Below are 13625 nucleotides of genomic sequence, written 5' to 3' on the forward strand. Positions count from 1 at the left end.
GTTTTAAGTTTTGTGCCTTTGACTATCCCCTTTACCCATTTCACCCACCTCCTAACCCCCTCCACCTCTGTTAACCACCGATATGTTTTCTCTATCTATAAGGTCTTTTTCTTTCCTTTCTTTTTCGTTCTTTTGATTCCACATGCAAATGAGATCATATAGTATTTGTCTTTGTCTGTCTGACTTATTTTACTTAGCATTATGCCCTTAAAGTCCATCCATGTTGTTGCAAATGGTGTTCCTTCTTTATGATAGAATTTACCAGGGATACCATCTGGTCCATTTCTTTGTTGGTACATTTTTGTTTACTGATTCAATCTGTTCAGTCATTACTCTGTTCAGATTTTCTGTTTCTTCATGATGCAGTCTTGCTAGGTTGTATATTTCTAGGAATTTATCCACTTCTTTTAGATTTTACAATTAGTTGGCGTATAATTGTTTATAGTAGTGTCTTATAACCCATTGTGTTCCTGTGGCATCAGTCTTGATGTCTCCTTATTCTTTTCTGGTTTTATCTATTTGAGTCTTTTCTCTCTTTTTTAAGTTAGTCCAGCTAAAAGTTTGCCAATTTGGTTTAGCTTTTTAAACAAACAAGCTTTTAATTTTGGTGATCTTTTGTTCTGTGGCTTTGGGTTTTGGTATTTATTTCTGCTCTGATCTTTATTATTTTTTTCTCCTCTGCTAACTTTGGGCTTAGTTTTCTCTTCTTTTCTAATTCCTTGAGGGATCAATTGGGTTGTTTATTTGGGAGCTTTTTTTTTTTCCATTTATTTTTATTAGTTGGAGGCTAATTACTTTACAATATTGTAGTGGTTTTTGCCATACATTGACATGAATCAGCCATGGATTTACATGTATTCCCCATCCCGATCCCCCCTCCCACCTCCCTCTCCACCCGATCTCTCTAGGTCTTCCCAGTGCACCAGACCCGAGCACTTGTCTCATGCATCCAACCTGGGCTGGTGATCTGTTTCACCCTTGATAATATACATGTTTCGATGCTGTTCTCTCTAAACATCCCACCCTTGCCTTCTCCCACAGAGTTCAAAAGTCTGTTCTGTACATCTGTGTCTCTTTTTCTGTTTTGCATATAGGGTTAGCATTACCATCTTTCTAAATTCCATATATATGCATTAGTATACTGTATTGGTCTTTGTCTTTCTGGCTTACTATACTCTGTATAATGGGCTCCAGTTTCATCCCTCTCATTAGAACTGATTCAAATGAATTCTTTTTAATGACTGAGTAATATTCCATGGTGTATATGTACCACAGCTTCCTTATCCATTCGTCTGCTGATGGGCATCTAGGTTGCTTCCATGTCCTGGCTATTATAAACAGTGCTGCGATGGACATTGGGGTGCATGTGTCTCTTTCAGATCTGGTTTCCTCGGTGTGTATGCCCAGAAGTGGAATTGCTGGGTCATGTGGCAGTTCTATTTCCAGTTTTTTAAGAAATCTCTACACTGTTCTCCATAGTGGCTGTACTAGTTTGCATTCCCACCAACAGTGTTAAGAGGGTTCCCTTTTCTCCACACCCTCTCCAGCATTTATTGCTTGTAGGCTTTTGGATAGCAGCCATCCTGACTGGCATGTAACGGTACCTCATTGTGGTTTTGATTTGCATTTCTCTGATGATGAGTGATGTTGAGCATCTTTTCATGTGTTCGTTAGCCATCTGTATGTCTTCTTTGGAGAAATGTCTGTTTAGTTCTTTGGCCCATTTTTTGATTGGGTCATTTATTTTTCTGGAATTGAGCTGCAGGAGTTGCTTTTATATTTTTGAGATTAACCCTTTGTCTGTTGCTTCATTTGCTATTATTTTCTCCCAATCTGAGGGCTGTCTTTTCACCTTGCTTATAGTATCCTTTGTAGTGCAAAAGCTGTTAAGTTTCATTAGGTCCTATTTGTTTATTTTTGCTTTTGTTTCCAATATTCTGGGAGGTGGGTCATAGAGGATCCTGCTGTGATTTATGTCAGAGAGTGTTTTGCCTATGTTCTCCTCTAGGAGTTTTATAGTTTTTGGTCTTACATTTAGATCTTTAATACATTTTGAGTTTATTTTTGTGTATGGTGTTAAAAAGTGTCCTAGCCACTTCAGGTTCCTTCACTGTGAAAACTGTGGGGAATCTCTGGCTGTTGTGGGGCCTGTTGAAGTCCTCAGTGGCAAAGGCTGCTGGGGCCCTCCATAGAGCAGGCCCCTGGAGACCATGATGACACCTGCCACGTGGTTGATGTCCACCCGCACCCTTCTTTGTCTCTTGCTGTCTCCACACGTATCAGCTAAGCGAGCCTCATCAGTGATCGTTTCTGTGTGACCATTCTCCACTTTTTTGTCTTACTCCACCATGTTGTTATCGTTTCTTAATTGGATTCTTGAACCCTCCCAGGAATGTTCTCATTTCTGGATAGCTGTCTAACTATAGTTTTCTTGTTGGAGGAGGAAGGCTGGTACCTCCTACTCTGCTATCTTACTGATGTTGCTAACATCACCTTTTGTTTAAGAAAAAAGAATGGCAAAGGAAAAATTCATTACAAAACTTAAAAGAAGCATTTTATAACTGTTAGTGATCTAATTCACCTAGGATATATAACAATTCTAAATATGTATGGATCTAAAAATGTAGTCTCGAATTTATAAAGCAAGATGAATCATTGATTGTAGTAAGAAAGTTTATTGCACATTCCTCAATAATAGTACAAGCACACAGGAAAATATCAGTAAAAATAGAAGATTTCAATAATATCACTGGCAAATCCCATGGACAGAGAAGCGTGGTGGGCTATAGTCTATGGGGTCACAAGAGTTGGACACAATTTGGCGACTAAACCACCACCACCAACACCATCAATCTTTACCTAACAAGCATAATTAGAATATTGCACTCAAAAGCTGCAGGGTATGCATTATTTTAAGGACCCATGGAAAATTCACAAGAATTGACCACATGGTGGGTCATAAAGGAAATGTGAAAAACTAAATAGAATTTGAATCATGTAGAATATGTTCTCTAACCTTCATACAATTAAACAAGTAACCTTCATACAAGTAACCAAGTAAGGTTACTTACAATAAAGCATTTTTAAAAGGATTGACAGGAGAGCCTGATTTTATGTTATTTTAGAATTGAGTTAAAGGAGAAGATGGTCAGGGGAAAAATACTACCAGAGAGAGTCAAAAGGTATAAGGTTAAATTTCAGTCCATTTTATTCATTTATTTATTCATTCAACATTAAGTACTTAGTGCTAAAGATGTAGAAGTGGCTTATAAATTGTCTTTCCTTTTGAAAGATCATAGGCAAGTATGAGAGAAACACATACAAGTAAATAATTAAAAAGAAATACAGAATAAATTCCATTAGATGAGTATTCTACAAAATATCTGGATCAGCATATCCTGAAACTATTAAAGTTATCAAAAAACAATGAAAATCTGAGAAACTTTCATAGCCAAGAAAGTCTTAAGGAGATATAATGACCAAATGGCTTGTGGTATCTCAGGTGGGACCCTAAAACGAAAAAAGGACATTAAAGGACCTAAATCCTTAACTTTAGTTAATAATAATAATATATCAATATTGGTTTATTAATTGTAACAAATATATCGTAATAATATGAGATGTTACCATTAGGGGAAACTGGATGTGGGGATATGTGGGGACTCTCAGTGCTATCTTAATAGATTGTACAATGAATCTCAATAAATATTCTCTAAGATTTTCTGAAAGTCTTAAACTATTCCAAAAAATAAACTTTTATTGAAGATAGGAAAATTGATGAAACCCAAAGAAGTGACTTCTACAATAAATATGTAGGAAGTGTTTAATTAATATTTATAATGTTGCTAACTTTGTTATAAATGTTTTTTGAATTTCAGCATTGATAGAGATGGAACAATGACAGTAGACTGGGATGAATGGAAGAACTACTTCTTGCTTCATCCTGCAAAAAATATCGATGAAATTGCTCACTTCTGGAAGCGTTCTACTGTAAGATTACTTTGTATTTTGCTCTATTTTTTTTTTTGCCATAAATGTCATATCTCTTATGATCACATAATCTCTTTCGATCTCACTGTCTAAAGTAACAGTACTCTTAGCAAGAAGTGTGCAAACATAGCTATCACAATAACTTTGTTTGCTGAAACCTAGAACTTAATATAGATATCCATCTGCTGAAAAGGCCTACTTTATGTTGAGAATAAATGACTCTTATACAGTTAATTGTCCTAGAAAAGTGGAAAAATAGTACACCCTTCTTTTTTTCACAGATATAGAATACTCAATTAGGCCTTCTGTCATAGAAAATGTAAAGTTAAAGATGCAGATTCAAAATTTTAGAATCAGAAATAATCAGCTACATAATATGTCTACCATTTTAATATAAGTATTTGATTAAGAGTTGTGAGGAACAAATGAGATTTAGTAATAAGCTTTTTTTCTTTTTTAGATCTCAGGTGAGTTATGTGCTTAGTTGCTTAGTCGTGTCCAACTCTATGAAAGCCCATGGACTGTAGCCTGCCAGGCTTCTCTGTCCTTGGGGATTCTCCAGGCAAGAATAGTGGAGTGGGATGCCTTTTCCTTCTCCAGGGGATCTTCCCAGCCCAGAGATCAAACCCAGGTCTCCTGCATTGCAGGAGGATTCTTTACCGTCTGAGCCACCAGGGAAGCCCGCAGGAAGTTAAGTCAGTCATTTTTCAGGGCATAATATTTGCATCCACCTTTGTAGTTTTATGCCTCCTCTTCATGTACATTTTGGGGAAGACTAAGAGCATAGCCTTTGATGTCAGATTGCCAAGGTTTAAACCCCACATCTGTCACCCACTAGCTATATAATCCCTCTGTGCCTCAATTTCCTTATTTATAGATTGGGGATAATAATGGTTAGAGTCTCGAGAATTAAATTAGTACATTAGTATATTTAGAAAAGAGTTCAGCAGGTAATATATGTGTTCAAAGTGTTACTTATTGTGATAGGCATGTTTTCCATTTGTATTCTTAAAAATCATATAATGTTGTTTCATGTGTGTTTTAAATTTACATAGATAGTATTGTGCTAAAGTTCACATCTTATTTCTTGTTTTGTTTACTTGTTATGATTTTAAGACATTATAATTGTTATGTGTTCATCTAGTTTATTACTTCTAACTATGACATAGTACACATTGAATACATTTTCCTTATCCATTCCCCTAGTAAGAGATTGTACATATAAGTGATAATATACAGTATTTGCCTTTCTTTTTCTGAGTTATTTCACAAAGCATAATGCCCTCCAGGTTCATCTATGTTGCTGCAAATGACATTATTTCATTCTTTCTTTAAGGCTGAGTAGTATTTTATTGTATTATATATATATATGTGTGTGTGTGTGTGTGTGTATCCCACATTTTCTTTATGCATTCCTCTGTCAATAGACATTTTAGTTGCTTCCATGTCTTGGCTATTGTGAATAATGATGCAGTGAATATCTTTTCAAAGTATGATTTTTGTCCAGGTATATGGCCAGGAGTGGGGTTGCTGGATCATACACAAGCTCTATTTTTTTAGTTTTTAAAGGAACCTCCGTAGTGGCTGTACCAATTTACATTCCAGCCAGCAGTATAGAAGAGTTCCCTTTTTTCCACACCCTTTCCACCATTTATTGTTTGTAGATGTTTTAATGAGTTGTGACCAAGTGTGAGGTGATACCTCATTGTAGTTTTGATTTGCATTTCTCTAATAATTAGCGATATTATCTTTTCATGTACTTTTTGGCCATCTGTGTGTCTTCTTTAGAGAAATGTCTATTTAGGTCTTCTGTCCTTTTTTTGGGGGGTGGGTATTGAGCTGCATGTGCTATTCGTATATTTTAGAGATTAATCCCTTATCAGTTGCATCATTTGCAAGTATTTTCTCCCATTCTGTGGGTTATCTTTTCATTTTGCTGTGCAAGTTTTTAAGCTTAATTAGGTCCCATTTTATTTTTGTTCTTATTTTCGTTATTCTAAGAGGTGGATCAAGAGAGATATTGCTACAGTTTATATCAGAGAGTGTTCTGCCTATGTTTTTCTCTAAAGATTTTATAGTATTCAGCCTTCCATTTTGACTTTTTTTTTTTGGTGTATGTTGTTCTGACTTCATTCTTTTCTAATGTATTTGTCTAGTTTTCCTAGCACCCCTTGTTGAAGAGACTATCTTTTCTCCATTTTATATTCTTTCCTTGTTTGTCATAGATTGGTTGACCAGAGGTGCGTGGCTTTATCTCTGGACTTTCTATTCTGTCCCATTGATCTGTATTTCTGTTTTTGTACCAGTGCCATACTGTTTTGATGACTCTAGACTTGTAGTATAGTTTGAAGTCAGGGAGCCTGATTCCTCCAGCTCCGTTTTACTCTCTCTAGAGTGCTTTGGCTATTTGGGGTCTTTTGTGTTACCAGACAAATTAAAAAGATTTTTGTTCAATTGTGTGAAAAATGAACATAATCTGGGGAACACAGAAAATGAACACAAAAAAATCTGGGGATTTGATAGAGATTGCATTGAATCTGTAGATTGCTTTGGGTAGTATAATCATTTTGACAATATTTATTCTTCCAGCCCAAGAACATGGTTTTTCTCTCTGTTTTTGTCAACTTTGATTTATTTCATCAGCATTTGATAGTTTTCAGAGTACATGTCTTTTTGCCTCTTTAGATAGATGTATTCCTAGGTATTTTATTCTTTTTGATATAATGTAACATGGGATTGTTTTCTTAATTTCTCTTTCTGATCTTTTGTTGCTAGTGTATAGGAAATAAACATTTTTTATCCAGCAACTTTACCAGATTTATTGATGAGCTCTGGTAGTTTTCTGGCAGCATCTTTAGGATTTTCTGTGTGTAGTATCATGTCATTTGCAAACAGTATCAGTTTAACTTCTTTTCCAATTTGGATTCCTTTTATTTTATTTTCCTCTTGACTGCCATGGATAGGACATCCAAAACTCTGTTGAATAAAAGTGGTGAGAATGGATATTCTTGTTCTGCTCCTAATCTTAGAGGAAATGCTTTCATTTTTCACTGCTGAGAATGATGTTAGCTGTGGGTTTTTTGTGGTCTTTATTACGTTGAAGTTCGTTTTCTCTATTCCCACTTTCTGGAGTTTTTATCATAAATAGGTGTTGAGTTTTGTCAAAAGCTTTTTCTGTATCTATGACATTATCATATTTTTTTATTTTCAATTTGGTAATGTGGTGTATCACATTGATTTGTATATATTGAAGAATCCTTGCATCTCTGGGGTAAATTCCACTTGATCTTGGTATATGATTTTTTTAATGTGGTGTTTAATTCAATTTTCTAATATCTTTTTAAGAATTTTTTGTGAGTATGTTCATCAGTGATATTGGCCTTTAATTTTCTTTTTTTGTGTGTGGTATCTTTATATGGTTTTATCAGGGTGATGGTGGCCTCATAGAATGAATTTGGGAGTGTTTCTTCCTCTGAAGTCTTTGGAAATAGTTTCAGAAGGATAGTTGTTAACTCGTCTCCAAATGTTTGATAGAATTCAACTGTGAAGCCATTTAGTTCTGAACTTTTGTTGGTTGGAAGTTTTAAATCATATTTTCCATTTCAATACTTGTGATTGGTCTACTCATATTTTCTGTTTCTTCCTGATTCAGTCTTGTCAGTTTGTACTTGTCTAAGAATTTCTCCATTTTTTTCTAGGTTGTCCACTTTATTGGCATATAGTTGCTTGTAGTAGTCTCTTATAATCCTTTGTATTTCTGTGGTGTCATTTGAAACTTCTCTTTTTTCATTTCTAATTTTGTTAACTTGGACACTCCCCCCTTTTTTCTTGCTGAATCTGGCTAAAGGTGTTGTTTATCTTTTCAAAGAACTAGCTTTTCGTTTTAGGTTAAGTTGTTCATTTGAGAGTTTTCTTGTTTCCTAAGGTAAGATTGTTCTGCTATAAACTTCCTTCTTAGAACTGCCTTTGCTATGTCCCGTGGGTTTTGGCTTCTGAGGTTTTCATTGTCATTTGTCTCTAGGTAATTTTTCAATTTCTTCCTCAGTTTCTTCAGTGATCCATTGATTGTTTAGTAACATATTGTTTAGCCCCCATGTGTTTGTGTTTTCTACAGTTTTTTCTTGTAATTAATTTCTAATCTCATAGCATTGAGGTAAGAAAAAATGCTTGAAATGATTTCAGTTTTCTTAAATTTACCAAGGCTTGATTTGTGGCTCAACCTGTGATCTATCCTGGAGAATGTTCCATGTGCACGTTAGAAGAAAGTGTATTCTGCTGCTTTCAGATGGGATGTTCTATAAATATAAATTAAGTTCATCTGGTCTAACCTATCATTTAAGGCTTGTGTGTCCTTACTGATTTTCTGTCTGAATGATCTGTCCATTGGTCCCTTATGTTTTCTTCTGGTTAATTTTACAGTTTTAGATCTTACATTTTAAGTTTTTAATCCATTTTGAATTAATTTTTGTGAGTAATGTAAAATAGTGGTCCAATTTCATTCTGCTGCGTGTGGTTAGCCAGTTTTCCTGACACCGTTTAGGAGACTATACTTTCCTTACTGAGTGTTCTTTCAAATATTAGCTGATAAGAAATGATTGTAAATCTTTATAGAAATGATTTATAAATGGTTTATTTCTGGGCTCTTGACTCTGTTCCATTGATTTATATATTTGTATTTATGTTAATACTGTATGTTTTGATTGCTATAGTTTTGTTGTATAGTTTGAAATCCAGAAATGTGATGCTTCCAGCTTTGTTATTTTGTATCAAGATTGATTTGGCTATTTAAGGTCTTTTGAGGGTCCATACTATTGGATTGGACCTCACAGACCTGAAAGCCTCGTACTTGTCTAGCCTTGAGAGGAGAGAAAGAGCCTGGAGTCAGCAACAGAGACATCAGGGGTTTAATGGATAGGGGGATTTACACAGCTGAAGCAAGGTCCTGGAGCAATATCCTACTATGTGCAGCACCTGGTGGGCAGGACATGGTGGTAGTCTTTGCTCCTGGGATGAGGGTTATCAGTTACAGTGGGAATTGACATCAGTTTGGGTTATTGATTACCAGGGAAACTAGCAGAGGGACACCGCCTCACCACCTCTTTGATAGTCTATTAGGGTGGAGATATTCTGATCTAAAGATTAGAACAATCTCTGAGTGGGCAAGGGCAAATATAGAAGAAAGTCTGTCATGTGAGTAGGGTGGAGATGAAGCAGGCACTGGTCAAGCAGGGTTTGTACAGAGAGCAGGAGACCAAGCCATCTTGGGTGGCCTAATCATACACATACACGTTTAGGACTTTATTTTCTCTGATTCTTTGAAAAATGCCATTGGAATTTTTCTAAGAATTACATTGAGTCTATAGATGTCTTTGGGTCATATGGGTATTTTAGCAATATTAATTCTTCCAATCCATGAGCTTGTCATATCTTTTCATTTATTTATGTCTTCTTCAGTTTTTACATCAATGTCATACAGTTTTTGATTGTCTTTTACCTCTTTGGTTAACTTTGCTTTTAAGTATTTTATTGATGCTATTATGAATAGAATTTTCTAAATTTCCATTTTAGATATTTCATTGTTAGTTAATAGAAATTCAACTTATTCTTGAATGCTTATTGTATATCCCACAACTTCACTCATTTCTTTTTTTTTTTTTTTTAACTTCACTCATTTCATTGACTAGTTTTAACAGATTTTTTGGTGGAGTCTTTGGGTGGTTTTTTTTTTTTTTTTGATAATATAAAATCATGTTATTCCAAACAGGGACAATTTTACTTTCTTTCCAATTTGTAAACCTTTTGTTTCTTTCACTTGCTTAATTGCTGTGGCTAAAACTTTCACTACTATGTTGAGCAGGAGTGGTGAGAGTGGTCACCATCATCTTGTTCCTGATTTTAAAGAAAAGCTTAAAAATTTTCATCACTGAGTATGATTAATGTTATATATGACTATACATTTATTCTACACCCAATTTTTTTGAGGTTTTTTTTTTAAATTGTAAAGACTTTTTAATCATGAAGCATCACGACAAACAAAACTAGTGGAGGTGATGGAATTCCAGCTGAGCTATTTCAAATCCTAAAAGATGATGCTCTTAAAGCACTGCATTCAGTATGCCAGCAAATTGAGAAAACTCAGCAGTGACCATAGTGACCTGTAAAAGGTCAGTTTTCTTTCCAATTCCAAAGAAGGGAAAGTCAAAGAACATTCAAACTACTGCACAATTGCACTCATTTCACACGCTACCAAGGTAATGCTCAAAATCCTCCAAGCTACGCTTCAATAGTAGGTGAACCAAGAACGTCCAGATGTACAAGCTGAAATTAGAAAAGACAGAGGAACCAGAGGTCAAATTGCCAACATCTATTGGATCATAGAAAAAGCTAGAGAATTCCAGAAAAACATCTATTTCTGCTTCATTGACTATGCTAAAACCTTTGACTGTGTGGATCACAACAAACTGGAAAATTCTTAAAGAGATGGGAATACCAGATCACCTTACCTGCCTCTTGAGAAACCTGTATGCAAGTCAAGAAGCAACAGTTAGAACCAGATGTGAAACAATGGACTGATTCCAAATTGGCAAAGGGGTATGTCAAGACTGTGTATTGTCAACCTGCTTATTTAACTTATATGCAAAGTACATCATGCAAAATGCTGGGATGGATGAAGCACAAGCTGGAATAAAGATTGCTGGGAGAAATATCAATAACCTCAGATATGCAGATGACACCACCCTAATGGCAGAAAGCAAAGAGGAACTAAAGAGCCTCTTGATGAAGGTGAAAGAGGAGAGTGAAAAAACTGGCTTAAAACTCAACATTCAAAAAACTAAGACCATGACATTCAATCCCATCACTTCATGGCAAATAGATGGGAAACAATGGAAACAGTGACAGATTTTATTTTCTTGGGCTTCAAAATCACTGCAGATAGTGACTTTAGCCATGAAATTAAAAAAACACTTGCTCCTTGGAAGAAAAGCTATGGTAAACCTCGACAGCTTATTGTAAAACAGAGACATTACTGCAACAAAAGTCCATCTAGTCGAAGCCATGGTTTTTCCAGTAGTCAAATGTGGATGTGAGAGGTGGACCATAAAGAAAACTGAGCACCAAAGAATTGATGCTTTTGAACTGTGATGTTGGAGAAGACTCTTGAGAGTCCCTTGGACTGCAAGGAGATCTAACCAGTCATTCCTAAAGGAAATCAGTCCTGAATATTCATTGGAATGACTGATGCTGAACCTGAAGCTCCAATACTTTGCACCTGATGTGAAGAGCCAACTCATTGGAAAAGACCCTGATGCTGGGAAAGACTGAAAGCTGGAGAAGAAGGGGATTGACAGAGGATGAGGTGGTTGGATGGCATCACTGACTCAATGGACATTAGTTTGAGTAAGCTCCCAGGAGATGGTGAAGGACAGGGAAGCCTAGCATGCTGCAGTCCATGGGGTTGCAAAGAGTCAGATATGACTGAGCGACTGAACAACAACAAATCATAAAGGATACTGAATTTTGTCAAGTGCTTTTGTGCATCTATTAAGACCATCCAATTGTTATCCTTTATTCTGTTAATGTGATGTGTCATATTTATTGATTTGTGTATGCTTAAACATCCTTGCATTCCAGAGGTAAATCCCATTTCATTGGAGTATGGGAGAAGGAAATGGCAACCCACTCCAGTGTTCTTGCCTGGAGAATCCCAGGGATGGCGGAGCCTGGTGGGCTGCCGTCTGTGGAGTCGCACAGAGTCGGACACGACTGAAGTGACTTAGCAGCAGCAGCAATTGGAGTATGTCATCTTTTTAATATACTGTTGAATTCTTTTTGAACTACAATAATAAACAAATGTTCATTTGCTTAGAATGTCACCTCTACAAAACCTATGCTTCAGCAGATTATCGGCAGAGGTGTTGGTCTCAGGGCCCACTCACCTCTCCATCTTCTCCAAAATTACATGATTTATGAGGTTTCTCATTAGTTATTACATTAAATTAATTAACATACCACTAATTTAGAATAGCCTCTGACACAAATAAGGACTTGACAACCAGAATGTGTTATTATTTGTTACTATAATACCATTACCTTAATATATTACAAACTATACAATTTGATGAAAGATAAAGAAAGACCCTGGGTCTTTACCACTAGTGCCACCTGGGAAGCCCTCGCTAAGTAGTTGGGAAGATCCTTTGGAGGAGGGCCTGGTGACCCACTCAAGTATCTTGCTTGGAGAATTCCATGGACAGAGGAGCCTGCCGGGCTACAGTCCATAGGGTTGCAAAGAGTCAGACACGACTGAAGCCACTTAGCACACACCTAACTAGTTAATAGTATCTATTTGTTTTATAATACCGTGGGGAAAGAGATGCTTTCTGACATTTCCTGGATGCCTCAAAATTCTGAGTTATAGCACTGGAAGATGTCAGTGAAGTAGAGTGTGTTATCTGTTATCAATATGCTTTGCTCCTCTCTCCTTTAGACCCATCTGCAAAGGATTTCTCCCTGGCCCCCTCTCTACAGCATAAATCTTCCTATCTCATTGATGTCATTTTTATGGTGTGATATATTTGAAAACTTGCTATGTCAAGTGCTTTACCTGGGCATTGGGTTGGATTCCTCTCATTTACTTTACTCCTGTCATTTTTCCCTCTCTCCTGCATCATCAGTATGAGAGATATCAATAGCATCCCAAAGAATGTTAATAAATAAGTGACTTAAATAAGATAGAAATCTATTTCTTATTCGTGTAATACTAAGGCTTTCTTAAGCTGATAGGGTACCTCTGTTTCACGAAAGCCTTGAGAAATCCACTGGTTCTTTCTGTTCCCCAAGATGTTGTTCTCATATGCATAGTTGAAGCTGGGTCATTGCTTCATTTTTAAGGATGTGAGGTGGAGTTTGTACATATTTACTCTGCTCATAACTAACTGGCCAAAATCTAGACTAGTGTCTACACAAGCTCCTAGGGAAGTGTGGAAATGTGGTTTCTATTTGGGTAGCCATTTACCCAGGCAAAATGCAGAATGTGGATGTGACTGGGTTGTCACAAAACAAAAAGAATAGAGTCTGTTGAACAGTAGTCTCAATCACAATCAATTTTTGCATCTCTGCTTTATCATTCCCATAAGCATACAAGAACACTACAATTTCTCCCATTTAAAAATACACCCTTGATCATGCCTCCTCTTCTAGTGACTGCCCATATCTCTGCATTCTTTCACTGAAGCTCTTTTTTGTTCTGATAGGGTGACACTAAGTGGCTGAAAAGGGAAAGGCTTAATCAATAGAAATCAAAATAAGAACCAAAAAAAAAAAAAAATGAAGCTCTTTTCTAAAGTGTCTGTTTAAACTGTCATCACATCATCCATTTCTATTTTTCTTTTTTGCTGTTTCACAAAACCAAACCTTTCCTTCTGTCACAATTCAGTGCCTTTGTCTGAAAGTAAGAGTTGGTCTGGCAGTAACACATGCCAAATGGTGTGGAAGTCAGTGTAGACGTTTTTTGTTTTTATAAAATTCTTTGTTATTGTGACATAAACAGCACAAATACAAAAAAGAATAAATAACATAAATACAATTAGAAATTGTATTATTAACCCTAATGTGCTCACTACCAGGTTAAGAAA

General features: G+C 36.1%; 1 protein-coding gene across 1 annotated transcript in view; it reads left to right on the plus strand.

Annotated features, from left to right (window-relative positions):
* Positions 1–13625, plus strand: part of LOC136145503 (mitochondrial adenyl nucleotide antiporter SLC25A24-like) — a 92106-nt gene that overhangs the window by 26030 nt on the left and 52451 nt on the right. Inside the window, exon 5 of the mRNA XM_065903856.1 lies at positions 3879–3990. Coding sequence (XP_065759928.1) covers positions 3879–3990 — 112 coding nt within the window. The remainder of the gene's footprint in view (positions 1–3878; positions 3991–13625) is intronic.

The sequence above is a fragment of the Muntiacus reevesi genome, chromosome 1 (genome assembly GCF_963930625.1).
Source record: "Muntiacus reevesi chromosome 1, mMunRee1.1, whole genome shotgun sequence".
NCBI lineage: Eukaryota > Metazoa > Chordata > Mammalia > Artiodactyla > Cervidae > Muntiacus > Muntiacus reevesi.